An 18344-nucleotide genomic window follows, 5' to 3' on the forward strand; every position below is an offset into this window, starting at 1 on the left:
CCAAAGGTGTAGCACGCTCTTCACTGCGATTTTACAAACAAACGCCAAAACCAAAACTGGTTTTTCAGTCACAATTTTTAATATGTATATTTTTTATGTAAAAAGAAATAAAATTAAAAAAGGTAGAACTATAAACAAGTTATGTTATATAAATGTCCTAGGAGAATGTTGTAAGATTTGCAAAGACAATTGTTCGTTTTGCCATGTAGTGGACTCACTGAAATGTATGTGGCTTTAAGACGATACCATGGGTCGGTCAGCAGGTGAGGAGAGTGTGAGTACACATCACCTTGGTGGCTTAAACCGACAGAAGCTTACACTGACAATCCTTAGCACACTTGATTGCTAAAACCATAGACACCCTTTAAATGTAATATAACAAACCCTAAACACATATGTAATATAACAAACCTTAAACACAAATGCATATAAGCTACAGTTCAAATCCTACAAATTAAAGTCTGTTTTGGTAATTTTCTGACTATGATGATTAAAAACAATGAACAATATAAAAATGTAAATTAATGTGCTCTTAATAAAAATCAAAATGTGTGCTCTTCACAGATGAACTAGTAACTGTTTTAAATGTCTTTTTTATACTAAATATATATATATATCTCATTTAATTAACTGAGCCACAGCAAAATACTACTATAATTTCAAAGCACAGTCTGTAAACTAATACATCTTATGATGTAAAAAATATTGCACAGTTCGGTATCTGGAGAGCAAGCTCTAAGCCTCTCACGTAGAATGATCAAACTCTCGGCAGAAAATACAGTATTACAAGAACCAGACACTTTAAAGTATGCGCCTGATTTTAGGGTCATATTCTAGGCATATTATTCAACAAACATCACTACCATAAACTAGCGGAGGAACGCCTACCGCACGTACCACGGTAACTGAATGAAGAGACGCCTGTCGCAACATCGGAAACACAGGGACAAAAGCCTCAGGGCAGTCAGCAGCCCAGGACTAGCGTACTCTCGCATGTTTTTGCTTTTGCAGATAACCAAAACTAAAGCAAAAATCCTACTTAAACAGTTGTGTAGATGTTTAAGAAATACAAGAGACACTTCATACGTCTTTCAACCCTCGAAGGCCTAATTTTCAAAAAAAAAAAAAAAAACATATTTGAGAAAAGTTTAAAATATACTGTTTAACAATGAAATAATGTTGAGACCAATATATGCTAAACTTTAAAGCCAACAGGAACCTCAAAAGAAATTAATATGGCATAAATCTATCTTCAAAAGCACTTGAAATCACATATAGTTTCAAAATTTCTAGTATGGTATAACAAGCATTTGGTCAAATGTACGTTCCAACGCTGTTTTCAAGAAGTGTGTTATAGACGTAAAGTAAAGAGCCCGGCCTGCATTCCCAGGCTGTGACATTCTATGCTGAGGTCTTCCTGAGCCACTCAGTACACACAGAGGTCAGGAAACTTCATCTCATAGACGGGGACAGACTGGTACTGGGCATGCCCAGAAGTAATGGTCAGTGTTCCCGACGGGCTGGGCGGAGGACTGGAAGAGAAGAAGGGCATTGTCAACGGTGACTTAGATGCGCTTCCCGTCACAGAGCGTCCTAACTGCTATTGCCCCAGCCGGTGAGGAACTGAGGAGGAATGTACCTGGTTCAACATAGCATTCGAGTGCAAGTCTTCCAAAGCACCCGCTGTCCTTCTAGGGACATTCTAAAGGACAGCTAGAAAGCCAGAGACACCTGGACAAGAAATGGGAACAGACTGGCTAGCGAAGACAATGCCTACCAAGACAAGGTACTGTATGACCTCTTGTTTATCCTAAATGAAAAACGTAATTACTTAAACATAATCAGCTACAAGTTTTCAGGGGCTAACCGTTCCTATTTTGTTGTTGTTGTATTGCTGTTGTAACAACCCTTACCGTATGGTGAGTTCCAATATTTGAGTAAGTCTATCATGAAGCAAATTCGCCTATAGAAGAAAAAAAAATGTTAAGAATGAATTTACTGTTTTCCAAATACCCATATGTAATAATACAAATGCAATTTAAAAGACAAAGCATAACTGTAACTATGAAGCTGATGGTACAGAATGCTGTAATATTTTGGTTTTGTTTGTCTCATTTAATATAAAGTTTCTCTTTTATTCCTTTCCTAGTCTCACTGGTAAAAACAAACCAATAGACACACAAAATCACCCACAGCAAAAGCATTGAAAACCACTGCAAAAAAAAAGTATCAAAGCCACATCAATCTTTAACATGCAGCTTGGGATCTCTCATTTCCGTCAGCTTCTGTGACACTAAGAAACTGTTTAGCTTCACAGCTATCTAAGCATTGAAGTTTCGGTCCCTGTCTGATATATCACCTTGTCTTCTGCTGATTCGTCTAAACATGGAGCCTACCAACCAATTACCAAGAAAGTTTCCCCCAAATCACACTCCACCCCTGCCCCTCCAGCATTTAGTCACTCACTTTGGATTCACACTGTGCTGCTATTTCTTCAAAAGGTGCTTTCTGGAATTTCTCTATCACCAGACGCCTCTTCTCCTTTTCTTGCTCTTCCATTCCATTGGTATCTATGTACATGTTTACAGAGACCCGTTAAAGCAACACAGAATTTCAGAGACCCTTCCAATGACCATAAGAGTAAATGATCTCAAAACCAAAATGAAACAATTTATAAGATTACTTTTATAAGGAAAAAAGCAAAAGGTGTAACATGCTTTGAAATGTCTTAGTTAAGACTAGTATGCAACACTTATGAAAAATGTTTTTAAATCTCAGGGTTCAAACTACACAGGCCCCTTTTCATAGACAAGCTCTGTTGGCCACCAAAACAGCAGAGCACGACCGCTTCCTTCCCGAAGGAGGAATCTGCTCAACTGGCGACCGAAGGCACAGCACAGAACACTCTGGCTTGGCCTTTCCCATCTATCTCCCACAATCCGGAAAGCGAGTTTTTCTCTGAAGACGATGTATGGTCTAGCCAAAGTCTGCGATACAGTAAAGTAACAAATGTCTACCTTGTCACAGATCATTATTTTCCTTGGTATAGACAGACTTTTCTAGAATTGTGCAAGCATCTTACAGTGCATTCTGATGCCACCCTTATTTGGTGGCCAGCATGCAGGCTGCATGAACTTATGAGAAACAGGATGAAAACTCTGAGAAGTACTGGGAGAAGTAAGCAGAGTGGTTTTTAACAGGCACATAGAAGTACAATGAGAAGTGAGTTTGCCATGGGTGAGAGTATGCTTGTCAGCAGGCACGACAGTGTCACGTTAATCCCTGCTATGTCACCAATGAAAACACCAGGCAGGAAATTAACCTTCTCCTGAGATCACACAGCTAGAAATGCTGCAGCCAAATTTCACACCAGGTTGGACTGACTCTGTGGTCTTCACTTATCTTGGTATAAAGTATTACTCTCATTTTTTACAATTGTAAAAACCTAAACAACATAACTAAAGAAATCAATTACACATTTATATGGAAATCAGCATATAAACATGCACTAAGATAAAGATAAACTAGCAAAATACTGGGGGAGTTAATGAGTACAAAAAAATCTCACCAATTGCTTTCTTTAATGCTTCAAAGGTAATTTCTTCAGTGTTACTAACCTGGAGAAAAGGGATTTTAAGTAAAATAGTTAAGAAAGGTCGATATAAATAATACTTTCACGCAGTTACAAGTCATAGAAGAGCTTTTACAAGATTTTTTCTTCTCTGTGTTGGCGTGATTTGTAATTATACTCCACAAATGTGACAATGGTGTACTTTAGGGGTTCCCAAACAAGTCCACAGGCTATCACAGGGCTGGCGGATGCGCATCCTGGGCCCCCAAGCAGCGCTGAGTAGAACCAAGCTGCAGTGGGGGAAGTGCAACGAGATCGGAGTGCCCCGCCCGCTCCCCCCCCCCCCCCACCTTGCCCCAGACGGAACGGCTTCATAGGCACAGTGCTTGCAAGCACCCCAGGCAGAGGTTACGCGCTAACTGTCTCAGCCACGTAACCAGTGAGAAACGAGTTCTCTAGTCTCTATAAGTTTTGGCACCTCATACTGCTTACAAAGCGAAAATAAAATAATCCAAAACTATAAATAGTTTAAAAGCAAGAATCCCTCCTTTGCAAAGTGTTCAGTGAGAACAGTTCACCGACAGCTTAAATGACCACGTTCTGGATCTTCCAAGGCCCACCACCAACTCTTATGCTCCAGAAACCCCTCTGACTGGGGCTCCCCCATCTCCCTAGCGCTCGGAGATGTGCGAAAAGTGCTTTTTGATGAAAGTCAGTAACACTCGGTGGTGCCAGCACGTTTCAGGAAGGATTGTTTTCAGGAGGGATAGATCCAGCGACTACGTTCTCTCTGAATGAAAATGAAGAAATGGGATGTGAGTACTTGCCTGGGCTCTGGTCATCCCTAAGTTTAGCTCATGGGCTTCCTTTGCTAAGTCTAAGGCAGCGAGACTAAGGAGAGCAGAAGCCTGCGTGCTCTGCGCCTGCGCGGCTGCAATGCAAAGGCTTGAGCGGAAGCCAAGCGACACAGCTCCCCTGCCTCGGCTTCCTACTGAGGCTCGGAGTTGTAGCTGAAGTCACATTAAACGTGGGGTCTCCGGTGGCTCTGTTCTATATGTCTGGAGCAGATATATAAGATGAGGCTCTGGCTGGTCAAGTATTTGTATCTAGAAGCAATCTAGTACCTCAATGAGAAAAACAAAATGGTGGTTCTTGTAACTGGTTAAGAGGATCGGACTTCTGACCAACCACCACAGCCCAGGAGAAAGAACACCGGGGACTTGCACTTATTACCTGTTCCATCTGGACAGGAGAGAAGCCAGCGTGCTTTACTTAACAGATCCTCTTCCCGGTTGGTTATTGTCCTTAATTCAGGTCACGATGACTGTCTCTCAGCATCTAGACCAAGTCGTCCTGCCCCTGTCCCTTTTGGTAACCTCCTTTCTCTAACTGGCTCTCAGTCTAACTTGCTCTGCCTTCAGAACAGAGTCCTGCTGCCCCTGACCCTCCTCTTCATCCCCGGCCTGGCCACTCCAGGTCCTCAGAGGTCTGTTCAGGCGACTGCAAGGCTCTCCCCTTCCAGTCACGCTTCTCAGTGACTGTGTGAGGCAGCTCTGAAACGACTACCTGAATTTCAGTGTTTCCCTGCTTCCTACCCAACTACATGCAAAGTCCTTAGGCTGGTAATAAAAACCTTCTATAATTTGTCTTCAATCTTGTTTCCCCAGATTCCCCTTTATGAACCCTATTTTTAAAAAATTGCTTTATAATAGTGTTTAATGATTCATATGTTTCATACAATGGAGCTGCTAAAAACAAGCCAGCTACTCCATTTGGTGCTCAGTTAAACTAGAATCTGCTCCAACTCTACCTGGTGTGCTGGAGTCACGGAAAAACAGGGCAAAGGCACCATCCCCGAAGAGTTTCCAGTTCCTCTTATGTATGACTTTTGCCTCATGTGATTTATAGCTCTGATCTAGACTGTACAACACCCTTGGGCCTGCATAAAATCTGCGATTCATCTTTTTTCAATCAGTTCTAGGTCACTTCCATGGGCACTTCAGTAATTGTGTGGCACCCGGCACAGCAGGCCCTGACCACTGTTGCTGACTTTAGGATCATTGTTTGTTAGCACACATGCAGGAATGTTCAGTTATAATTGGGGAAAAGGCAAGAGTATACATGTACCAGTATAAAATAGATCTGTTATTTGTCCTAGAATACACAATAATTCTGTTCAGCCAACTGTTGCTTAATTTTGTACAAAGAAAAAGTGAGTATACATACCCTCTCATCCATTCCCCCAAATAATTAAGCACTGACTATCACACCTCTTAGAGAAGAATGAGTGGTGATTCGAATCTCACATCCATTATGCACTGAAATCATGCCTACAGTGCTCAGAGAGAACACTAGAGGTCAAAAGTCATGCCTATAGCACTTGAATCTATTACTCAACTGGTAATTTTATCTCAGGAGGCAGGCACGCCTCCATTACATTTTAGCCATTTATCTTTTTGAAATAATTAAAGAGTTTTAGGAAAAGTTAACATGTATATACTGATAAATAAGGCAATTGTTAGAAAAGCGAGTCACAGTAAGCTAAGGTTTGAATGGCAAATGTTGGAACTGACATACCTCAAGTGGACCAGATATCTCAATAGACTATAGTGACACTGTGAGTTGTATCTAGAGAAGACACAAGCTTGCTATGATCTCCACCTAAACAATCTTCTGACTTTGTTTTTAAGTTATAAACCTAAAAGCAGATATTAGTTAGATCTGAAGACTGAGATTATGTATGTAAAATTTCAAATAATTTTGATTAAGTATTAAAGAACTGTTTTTAAATGAGCAATTTTCTTAACTGATCCACTATTAGCTAATGTACTTGTTCATGGTTTGATATTTTGCTACACCATTAACTGGTGAATACCTAACTGACTCAAATCTCTCCTACCCTCACCATGTAATTAGTTCTAGCCTAGAAGATAATTTCTTTTGTCTCCTGGTATTTGAACAATCATTCCTAATATGCAAATCAGATTCCATAACGGTCAATGGGTTTGAAACTCTAACCAGCTCAAGGACATCTTTTAGTAACCAGTTTACTTAACTTTTCAAATGCTCAGTGGGAGGCTTGTTTGACTTTGGACTCATAGTAAAGAAGGCTCTTTAACAAGTTAATATATTAATGGATTAATGTAAAGTTCATGTTCAAGAATCTTCCCTCGACCTTTATGCAAATGTCTTTTCAGTTCATTTTCTCAAAGAAGAACTGTTTGTAACAGTTTGAAGGGCTTTATATGTACCTTTATATGTATCTTTAAATACAGTTAAAAGGAAAATGGAGTAATACCAGTCGATAAAATAAGTTATACTCTTGACAAAATAAAGTGTATAAACTAAGGCTTAAGATGATTTTCTTCCCTCAAAATGTAACAGCACCAAATTCAAAATCATTACAAGACAGAGCGAGCAAGATACCCTCCTCACCAGCAAGGAGAACAGAAATTAAAATGGCTCAGAAGAGGTGAGTTTGGGAAGATGATTTTTCTGGAGCCTTAAATTGGCAAGAAACTTTCAACCAACCTCAGAGCCCCGAGTCCCACAAGGAGCACTAACTGCCTCGTAATGCCCTGCAGACAATTTCTTAATGAAATGGACTAGTTCTGCCCGATGGGGAGATGAACAGCACAGAAGATGCATGTTAGTCAACTGGAGCCTGGCCCCCAAACCGTTTGAATTCTTGAGGACAAATTAACTGGCGGGGACTGAGGGGGGACGAAAGAGGAGGCTGAGAAAGCATGAATTCAGACAACTTCCTTCCCCTTTTCTTAGATGGATATTCTTTTAATGATTTATACTGTACAAATGAGAAACAATGAAGTCCCTAGGAAGGCAAACAATGGATAAACCAAGGAGGAGGCTGACTTGGCATGCTGGCATTGCGGCACTTTTACTCGACTATCAAAAAGTCTCTGGTGACTGTGTGGTAAGTCCAGAGAGTGCGGCTGCGCTTCTTCCTACCACTCGGGAGGTTACACTCTCGTGCGCTAGTGAGACAGGAGGAGAGCGTTACATCTCTGAGGGCTCAGGTGAGGCCTCACCAACGCTATGCTCATTACACTTACTATCTAAAGTGATAAAAAAATGTCCCTCACAGAAGAAGTTTTGAAAGTTTTAAAGTTGTGAGCATCTGAAGTATCTATTTCCATTTATTCTCATAATTTGTGTTTCATAAATCTTTAAAAACAGGATCTAAAGGCCTCCTAATTTAATGATAGGTCTTAAGTGACATTTCTTTCTTATAAAAAAAATCTTACTTGGTTCTGTTTTCAGTTCCTGTTGTTACACTAAGTTACATTGTAAAACCTAATATCATACATGTTACATTATGTATCTTTATAAATAGCCAAAATGAGTTTAGTAAAATACATTACAAGTTCGTTCCAGGCTGAATCAGATTAATTTCTACTACAATAAAAACTGCTGATTTGGGGGTAATTAGAGTTACATTTGCTCCTATTTGAAAGCATGGAGGGCAAAAAATTCTTTTAAATTGATGTCTATCCCAAGACAGCACTGAGCACAAACTGTCAGCAACTCACCACGTCGTCAGAAGGGAGGCTGCCGGGTAGAATATCCACCTGAATGGACACGGTGTCCACGATACTTTTTCTTCTAGAAAGTCGATCTTCATCTAAAAAAAAAGCCCCCTGTTATATGCCAGCAAGAAATGGTGTGTCATTTATAAACAACATGCTTCAGGTTTCAAAACACTTCAGACAATTAAGACAGTGGGGTTTTTTTGCTTTTTTTAAATATACAAGGCACCTGTTCTCAGACCCACACATTTTGTGATGCAGCCGCTTTATAGCCTGGGCCATTCTAGCTTCCTAATCCCACTTTGATTGTCCGTGGTTTTATTCCTGAGGGGGAAGAGTGACGGACTAGGGAGGCGAGGATAATGAACCAGTTACTGTCTTACTGACCACCTCTCCCTCGGGTTGCCTTCCAAGGTAGTGATTGATGCCACTAATCGAATTTGGTAGTTGACTCTTTTTCTGGGCACACAGTAGGATTGCAATTATATGGAAGATAAACAGTTAGAATCTGAGCACCAAGGAAATTTTTTCCTGTTTCAAACCAGTAAGGAGCTGCGATTGTGCCATCACAGCCTAACTTGGGCAGCGTTCTTCACTGTGGCACTGCTGGCATTTTAGGCCAGGTAACCTGTAGGACCTGTCAGTGCACTGCAGGGATGGTCAGCAGCACATGGTGATAACTAAACATGCCTCCGGATTGGTAAGTGTCCCCTGGGATGAGGAAAATCACTCACTGAGAACCACCGACCCAGTCCATTCGACTGAGAACAGACCTTTGTACAGTTGTCCCTATGTGCCTCCATCACGATACAAGCTGTTTAAAGCACTGACCACATTGCTCTCCAAGCAATTCTACTCCTCCCCTGATGAATTAAAAAGGCGCTCTGGGCCTCTCGTCAGATCTTACATAGTAACTTCCACTGCTCCTGACTGATCTAGTGTTCAAGTCCGAGTGCCTTTCCTACAACCTGAGTCTTGTTAGCTCACCTGCCTTCCATACCTTCCTACAGACAGAGACCTCTCCTGGAACTCTTCATTCCCTGCCCTGGACCACCCCCCTGCCCCAAAGATTCGTATCTTTCAGGCCTAATCACATATATCCTTCCTTAAAAACCTTAACTATCACGTACCCCTCTTTCTTCTAGCTACGAAAATTTACTCTCAGTTAGGACTGGTCTTCCCTTCAGTCACTGTCACCTTCCACCCCCACTGGGCCTTGTGCAGACACGGAGTTAGTGTCTCATCTCCCCCCATTCCAGAAATGCAATGACCGACGAATTTGGGTCTGTCATGCAGGAGTCACTCGGTTCTGCTCTATGAAGGCCGAGGGATGGAACCAGCACCTGCTCCACATGACAACTGCTCCTGCACCGAGTTCTGCGAGTTTTCAGGTCACTGTTTTACTGCCGGCTAGTAGTGAGCTCACCTAAGACACTGCATTCTTTCTGTTTCTCCTCCATGATCATGTGCTTTGATATAAATTAGCAAATATAATGGAACCGCTACAAAATAGTATGTGATTATCATGCCAACTTGCTTGTACCCTCCAAGCAGGCCAATGTCCAAGGTCTCACTAGAATGCAAATTGAGCGACACACAGCCTACTTCACCAAGAGCACGAGAAGAATGCCTCGCTTGACATACGATGGCTGGGGGTTGCAGAGAGAGTCAAACTGAAACCTAAGACAGAGGGAAAGAGAGGGACGGGCAGGAAAGGGATCAGTGGGGGCAAAATCAGTGAGAACAGAAGGGAAGCATTGAGGAGATAGAAAAAGAGTCAAAGTTTTAAAAGGAAAGGAAATAAACTTTAATGGGAAACCATACACATATCCTTGAGCGTCTGACCTGTATAGTCACCTGCTTACAGGGCTGCAGCAAAGCCCAGGTGCACAGCCGGCACCTTGTCCATCTGCACAAACGTACTGTTCCTAAATCAGAGTGTCTGTTCCTGCGCTGCCTGGCATGCCTGCTGAGATGCAGCCTCGCCCCCTCCTGGACCACCTTGCCCTCCGGCTCCAGAGAATGCCCGGCCGCCATCTCAGAGTCTGAGCACACAGCCTGGGAGACATTTGCTTCCCTCCCCCAGGGGGCTGGGGCAGTCCCAGACACTGCTGACTGCGTCCCTTCCATTTTCCACCGCCTCCCTCCCGTATCCTCAGGTCTGAACAGGGGCAGGATTTCAGAACCAATGCTTAGAGCTGCGCCTCACTCCTCCCGTGCTGCTCTGCTGCCACCTGGTGCACCCACACGTAACGTACACACTTGACCCAGACGGCTAAGGGAGAAAGGAGTCTGAATGCAAGTGGCACAGAACTACATTACATGGAACTTCCTGTGGCTATTTAAAAGCTAGATATAGAAACTGTCTTCAAACTGTATACACTAAATCATAAATGCGACCTGGGCTAAAATACTACTCAGATTCTATTAAAGAGCTGACTGGGGAGAACAAAATTTCACAAATAACTTATCTTCACAAAACTCAAAATGTCACAGTTTAATGCTGATATTACTTACAAAGATATGTTTTGGTCCTACAGAAAAGCGCAAAATTCCACAGAATTAATGCATACAGGGTGGGGCAAAAGTAGGTTTATAGTTAAAATACAAAGAAATAAATATAAATAAATAACTAGTAAATTATAATGTAAGAATAAACTGTGTTTTGCATTACTCACAACTGTAAATCTACTTTCGGCAACCTCTCTATTTACAGAATAAAAACCAACCAAAAATCATGGAATAAAAAGTAATAACCAAGTTGTTTAATTTCAGCCTTCCTATCCTCATTTGTAAACAAAGATAATGCTACCTCCCTCACTGAACTATTTTAAAGGTTAAATAAATAAGTGAACATGAAGTACACATCACAGTGCCTAGCACACAGCAGGTGCCTAATAAATGGCAGCTGCTATCATGATGATGGTAGTGTATATATGTATATCTATTTCTATATCTACCTCCAATACACACACACACGCGCACACACACACACATCTATGTCACACAACAAACTAAACGTGTTTTGGTTTTTTTTCTTCAGTATGATGTTCTTAAACCCCTTAATTTTCAAAATTATCACCTGATGGTTATAGAGCCAAAGAAAAACACAATGCCTGACTGACTGTCTCACAAGAAGCATGTATTCTGCACTGAGGCAGGGCACACACACCACAGACTGCTGTACACCACCCATCTTTACAAATCAGAGAACTCGCACTCTGACTGCTGCATTATATAACCAAGTATTGAAATGTTCGGAATTCTTCCAGTCAGTGATAGAGAGGCATTAAGAAAGGAATACAGCTTTTTCAGGGATGGGAAGAAATGAAAAGAACAAACCACCTGTTTAAAAAAAAGCACCAGAATGTTCACTAAAAACTGTTAAGAGTTAAAGGATCAGGGTCGAAGGAAAGAAGCAGTGCAAATTAACTACGGCTATGGAGAGGCAGAGCAAACTCATAAGGGAACTGGTAGGTGTAGAAGGTGCGCAGGCACCGGTCCCACTCTAAAAGGCAGGTCTGATTAAGCTATTCTCCTACAGGATGGGGGAAGGGCAGCCAGACCGACGCTGGGTTTACCTTCGTACTTGTGCCTGGGCTTAGGAGGGTTTTTGCCTGAAGGAAAGAGAGCTAAAGCCACACAATAAGAATGAAATATTTTTAAAGTCTTTTAAATTACAATGCTCTACTAATGTTTTATTCTTAGCATTTTTATTTCCCCAAGGAACTCATGCAGAATAAAATCTTGTATAGCACAGAATATAAAATAAAATGCAAAAGAATTCACTAACATCTCAGATGCTACAAACAACTATCTTTGTAATAAATGTATGTATTTTGGATCTACATTATACAAAAAGATAAGTATTTATAAAGATTGTGCTACCTTTAGTGATTATTCCATAAGACCACCTAACTTAACTCAAACAGTTCTCTTATACAACAGAGGTTTCCCCAAAGGAAGAACTAGTTCTACCAAATTTAATATTTATATAATCACCAAGTGAAAATGAAGGCGGAAGGTACTGTTTGGTTTTAGTATCTAAAGTAAAATTTGACTGTAAGACACTATGCAGTTTTGCCAGGAAGCACTGCAGAATTACTGTGGTCAATGACGAGAACAGAGGAAATAAATAGTGCATAGAAGAAAGCATATTCTTAACTCACAACGTTTCAGACTTCTTTGCACAGCAAATGATCTGTACTCTTTCACGTGACCAAAGTTGCCTAATTCATTAAGCTCAATAAACACAATTAACTAATTAAACAATTTTCACCCATTTCCATAAAGTTAAACACAACATTGGTTAATGAGGAAAGATCTCACTTTCCTTCTTTGTTTAAAGTATATTATTATTTAATACAACTATAATAATCACTTGAAGATTAAATCTGTTCATGATAAAATCACATACAGGGGTGGGCAAAAGTAGGTTAATAATAATACAATAATTAACAATAAAAGAACAACAGTTTAGCATACTTACAACTGTAAACTTACTTTTGCTCATCCCTGTATATACCTTTAGAGACTTATTAAGTTTTCAAGAGGAAAACAGAAAAATACAAGTAACCACCCTGAGCATTTGTAAAGCTGTGGTACAGTAAATGTACAAACTACTTTCATCGCTAACTGAGAATGGAAAAGTTATTGAAACATCACTAGAATGAGAGCTCTAATCAGCCTCCACTCACCTGTGACTTGTGGTACATATGGCACTGACAATCTCTCAACACTATAGCCACTTCCACCTAGTGACTCTGCAATCTTGTTGGTCAAAAAGTACAAACTTTTGTCATGTTTCTCCAAAGATTTTGGAAGCCTGTCAGATTGATCAAACAAAAGTAATTCAGTGTTATTTAAATTACCGTGCAAAAATAAGTTATCATTCAAACATTCCAGGTCAAAGCCTAAATATTATAAATGAACTGTAATTAGCAATAGGCATAGTATAATTTAGAGGACTAATGTGAGCTCTTTAAAGCAGGACACATGGTTCCTCCTATTAACCATTCTGCTGTGACTCATTCCCCAATAGCGGAGAGGTCAGGCTTACATTGTCTTGTTGGTATTCACACATTACATGATAAAGAGGACTAAATTCAGCTTTAACTTGCAAGGTGATTAAAACCTACTGAGAGAAGAACATAAACATGCCGTCTGTACTAGTTAATGAAAAACCGTATGGGCCGGCAAGTGACAGGAAGCACTTGCCCAATCACATAAGCTTCTCTTTCCTATCAAACGGCCTGATTTTATCTTATGTTGATGCTTTCAATAGAAAACCGCTTTTAGAGCCCAAAAGTGTGAAGAGCACATTGTTCATTTATTTTTTTGTTTGAATAGCAAGGAAGAATGTAGTGTATAAATTATTAATTTTCCTTAATATAGTCTTTCTCCCAGAATTTTATGAGTACTGTTATCTATTATGGAAAATCTTGAACAGGATATTGTATTTCTTTAAAGGAGTGTTCATTTATATGAGAACATGCTATTTAGGAGATATATCTCCATATTAAAAAGATAAATATTTTTTAATCAAAGATTGATCTATGTTTGCACAAGCCTATATTTATCATGCATAAGAACTTCTATGGCAAGAGAAAGAAGTGAGACAAATTAAATGCCAGAAACACAAAACATGATTATTATAAAACACCAGAAAATTATTCTCAGCAGCTGATTCCTTTATAATCACTGACTGTTCTCTCAAGTCAGCACCCCGCCTTAAAATGTGAAGATTTAACATACGTGCACTTATCTCTGAAAACGTGCTCTGGCAGAAAATAAGGGGCTTCCATCGTCCGCATTTCAATAACCTGAAAAATACCCAGAAACAAAATAAAAATAGGAAACCTCTCTTCTCAGGACCCTGCTATGAAAACATGGAAAGCTAAAACAACAACAAAAAACAGAAACAAAAACTAAACATATATGAGAAATACCATCACTTTATTTTTAAATTTAAACTCTTACAGCCCAAACGCAGAGTTCATTTTGTTTTTACATTTTACATTATTTTAAAAATTCACCAGGTAACAAAATCATGACAATAAAGTAATATATGTAGTAAAAACACAATGACCCGTTACACCTGATTAAACCTACTGCAAAGGGTCAGAACACGTATGTTCTCAGCTGCCTCTGCTTTGGAAATCCCTCACAAAGCACCAGCCCTCGGCATGCCCCAACCCCGTGCTCCTTGGGCAGCCCTCAGGAGAGGGCTCAGTGCACGGGAAGTCTGGCTCCTCCGTCAACTGTGAGCAACCTAAGGGGTAACTCTGCTTTCACAGCATTAAATATTCACTTGTTTAGTGAATGAATGAGTTCTATTTCTTAGAATGCACTAAAATCCAACATTTTAGTAAGGACTGAGAGATGTACTCCCAATTCCATAAGATGAGGTTCCCCTAAAATGTTTTTAAATCATTCAAGTAATTATTTAATGAGTTACTGCTGAAAAAGCCAAATATAGTCGAATGACCGAGAACAAATCTCTGAGAACAAAGTTATTCAACTTTTGAGATGTGGCTCAAGTAGACTAGTTTAAAACAGTAACAACAAAAATAGTAAAATTTAAGAAAATTTAGATACTAAGATTCATAATGGTTTAATGTAGTTTCCATTTACAACAGAGGATCCAGAAAAGACCCAGTCACTGCATAATTCTATGGAATTATCTGAATTTGATACATAAACATCAAAATTGAAATTAATCATCACCAAAAGAAAATCAGCCATGTTTGTATAAAAACCAAGTTGAGGAGCTTTTCGCAATATCTGACCTTGGTAACATGCTGGCAAAACGCAGGGACGGCGATCATCTGGCTGACGAAGTTGAGGTAGGCGGCCACCAGCGCCATGATGCCGCAGCGGTGGAACATGGGCAGGTTGTCCTCGTTGAGGATGGCGCTGTCCTTTAACAGAAAGCACAGTACAAGGCTTAGGCTCCCAGGTCCCTCCACGGCGCCACTGAGAGCTGCAGGTGGTGTGGAGTGCTAACCAAAATGTCACCTTATAAGAAGTTATTTTTTTTTAAATTCTAAAAGGAGAATAAAAGCCCATTTATAGAAGAGTAAAATCTCTCAACTAGCTTTTCCTAAGAAAAAATAGTATATATATATGTGTGTGTGTATATATATATATATATATTAAATATATAAACATCTCTCTGAAATACACATATAATATATACACATACTCTCACTGCTTACTGTCCTTTTTTACAGAATACTTAACTCCTAACCAAACAACTAAATATATATATTATTTAATGACTATCTTCCCCACTGAACTCCAAGTATGAGCTCAGGGATCATGCTTTCCTTTCATCACAGTATTTTCCTGGGGACTCGGTCAATATTTAGCACACAAACAAATGCTCATTCAACATTTAACAAAACAAATGCCTATGGTCATTGTCTTGAGTATTATAGATTTAAAACTAGACACTCCCTTTTAAAAATTCATGTCCTGCCGAAACCGGTTTGGCTCAGTGGATAGAGCGTCGGCCTGCGGACTGAAAGGTCCCAGGTTCGATTCCGGTCAAGGGCATGTACCTGGGTTGCGGGCACATCCCCAGTGGGGGATGTGCAGGAGACGGCTGATCGATGTTTCTCTCTCATCGATGTTTCTGACTCATTATCTCTCTCCCTTCCTCTCTGTAAAAAATCAATAAAATATATTTTTAAAAAATAAAATAAAATAAAAATTCATGTCCTTGGATAAGTGCAACAACACTTTAAAGATGGTATCTGTTTCATACAAAAATGTTTTCCTCAATGAAAGGCTACGAAAGCATACCTGTAAAGCAATGGCTAAGCGGATGAGATCAATAACCACCTCTTCATTGGCCAATTCAATTGTCATAAGAGCAAGAGAAGTATAGAGTAACTCATAGTTTTTCTGAACGTTGTCTTCCTCTTTACAGCCCAAATATATGTGCCGATATAGTTGTTGCCCATTCTGAAAAGGGTCATGACAGAGGAAAAAGATGTTTGCTTCAAATGCAGTAAAGGCAGATTTCACATGCATATAACCTCTTATAAAGTAGCTATCTTATTACACAATATACGGTGGAAGAGAAATTTAAACTGATAATTAGATGGTCAAATTGTATCCCCATCATTAACATCAACAAATATACCAGCTACAAACTACAAACTAACAGAAGAGTTGAGGAAGAAGCCTTAAATAAAAACAGCAAGTAAGAAAAAGTGTTAGTGTCAACAATGAAAATATTTTTAGTGGTATTTGAAAAGACAAAAGCAAACTGCAGATTGATATAAGCAAAAACTAAAGTGGATGGCAGGGTCAGGGGGGCCTTGGTAATGAGGGGGGATCTGGCTGAGGGCGAAGGTGCTAAGCTGCCTTGTCTGAGAGAGGAGCCTCCTGGGAGGCGGTTAGCGCTCGTCCAGGGAAGAGCCTTGCAGGTTCAGCTATGCGTTGGCATGAAGTCCCCAAAGGCAAGTCTGAAGCTGACACAGAGGGAGAGGTTACAGAAATTCCCAGGGACTGCGCAGAGGTTTCCCCCAAACCACGCCAACCTCAATCTATTAATAAAATATGGCTTCATTTCAAGGCCATATGTCAATATAAAACTACCTAACTATTCAAATGGCTTCCACTTACATCATTATTTAACTCATATCATGCATTATTTTTTAGAAGATAATCTCACCTTTTTCATGAAACTTGTGTCTTGTCTACAGATTTTTTCTCTTTTGATCTTTAGGTCAGCTACATCAGGTATTATTCTAGAGATAATCAATATATAATTTTTAATAAACAGCACATTTAGTTATAATATCACGGGTTATGTGGCAAATCAAGAGCTATACTTAGGAGTCTAAACTCATTTTAATGAGCATGCTAAGTCAGTCTATTATGTAATCATATCACTGACTTAGGAAGTTTAATTAAGAATTTTATAAAGTAATCTTGACTCCTAATGCCATTTCTAAGTTTAAAGCAAAATTAAAATTCATGTAACTAGTAACCACTAGTAGTTGAGATCTTTGAAAAGACCTCTAAACATCTGCTATCTTAAACTACACTGATAATTAAATGCTCTTGATACCAATTAAATAAAACTCTGGATTAATAAAACCTGAAAATCCTAGATTTAAAAATATCACATTTAAATATGTGAATGTAGAAACTAAAAAACATCATCATTAAGCCTATTTCAAGATGGCGCACTACCTGATCCCTCGAAGCTTTGCCCTGTTGTCATGGCGATCCATGAGATTATGCATCACTTCCAAGACTAACTGTCTCAATTCATAGTCCTCCATGAGGGATGGTGACAGCAGAGGATCCAGAAAAGACCCAGGTAGCGCAGTAACAATCGTCTTCGCTTTGTACCCAGAGGTGACCTGATTACAGGGAGGAAGATCAAAGAAACAAACAAAACACCTTTATCATGAGTCCTTGTTTGGTAAAATTCTCAAAACTGTTTTATGAGAGCCATAAACTAAGGGGAACAAGTATGGACATCAGCCTGAATAAAAAAATAAAAGTTTTGTAAGGTGATGAGGATTTTACCGAATTACGAAAACATCATTCGTAAAGAGAGTAACCGTAATGACAGCCCCATTTCCCACATGCCAGGCAGGGCCTAAGCACCACGTGCATCAGCTGCACCCTCCCCACATCCCCGTGAGGTGGGCATGCGTGCATCCCCACTTTATACGAGAAAACTGAGGGTCAGAGAGGTTAAGAAAGTATGGGATAGGTAATCAGTGCTACATGAATATAAGATTAGCTAGCAAATGGTTCAAGGAAGAGCTGAAAATGTTTAAATTATTCTTTTAAATTAAGCAGGTTAGGTTAATAGGAATACATTTTCAGTTTGGAAAGCGGTACTTTATTACATACTTGATTTGACATTTCTGAATGAACCTCTATTTTAAGCTTTTCATATCTTCAGCGTATCTTAAACGCTGTTAAACATTTTAACCATACCACACAGACCTTCTTTCAGCTGACTATGTGGTACAATTAGGATTAGGTCAAGATGATCTACTAGGGAATTTGTTTAATGAAAAATAGGACCAGATAAAATTTGAGGTGGCAATTTAAATGTACATTTATATTTGCAAACATATTTGGAACATGTATTATAGGATGGAGGTGACCTTATAAGCAAGCAAAGATATTGGTGGGACAACTGCTACCCCCCTAAAAATTAAAAATATATCCATGTCCCACACAACATACAA

The 18344-nt window shown here is 39.6% G+C and overlaps 1 protein-coding gene across 17 annotated transcripts in view; it reads right to left on the reverse strand.

Annotated features, from left to right (window-relative positions):
• EFR3A (EFR3 homolog A) overlaps positions 1 to 18344 on the reverse strand; it is a 69781-nt gene that overhangs the window by 10711 nt on the left and 40726 nt on the right. For 12 of the 17 annotated variants that reach the window (XR_004972386.1, XR_004972388.1, XR_004972392.1 and 9 more), the window contains exons 13-22: positions 17326 to 17498; positions 16802 to 16877; positions 15925 to 16086; positions 14907 to 15038; positions 13873 to 13940; positions 12816 to 12943; positions 8122 to 8213; positions 3569 to 3617; positions 2467 to 2570; positions 1914 to 1963 (exon numbers count right to left, since the gene is read on the reverse strand). Coding sequence is in view for 5 of the 17 variants with exons in the window: in XM_036337633.1 (XP_036193526.1) it covers positions 1914 to 1963; positions 2467 to 2570; positions 3569 to 3617; positions 8122 to 8213; positions 12816 to 12943; positions 13873 to 13940; positions 14907 to 15038; positions 15925 to 16086; positions 16802 to 16877; positions 17326 to 17498 (1034 nt within the window). In the remaining 12 variants the exon portion in view is untranslated. The other 5 variants (XR_004972396.1, XM_036337632.1, XM_036337631.1 and 2 more) reach the window with 5 other exon arrangements.

This window comes from Myotis myotis, unplaced genomic scaffold, assembly GCF_014108235.1.
Source record: "Myotis myotis isolate mMyoMyo1 unplaced genomic scaffold, mMyoMyo1.p scaffold_m19_p_16, whole genome shotgun sequence".
In the NCBI taxonomy this organism is placed as follows: domain Eukaryota; kingdom Metazoa; phylum Chordata; class Mammalia; order Chiroptera; family Vespertilionidae; genus Myotis; species Myotis myotis.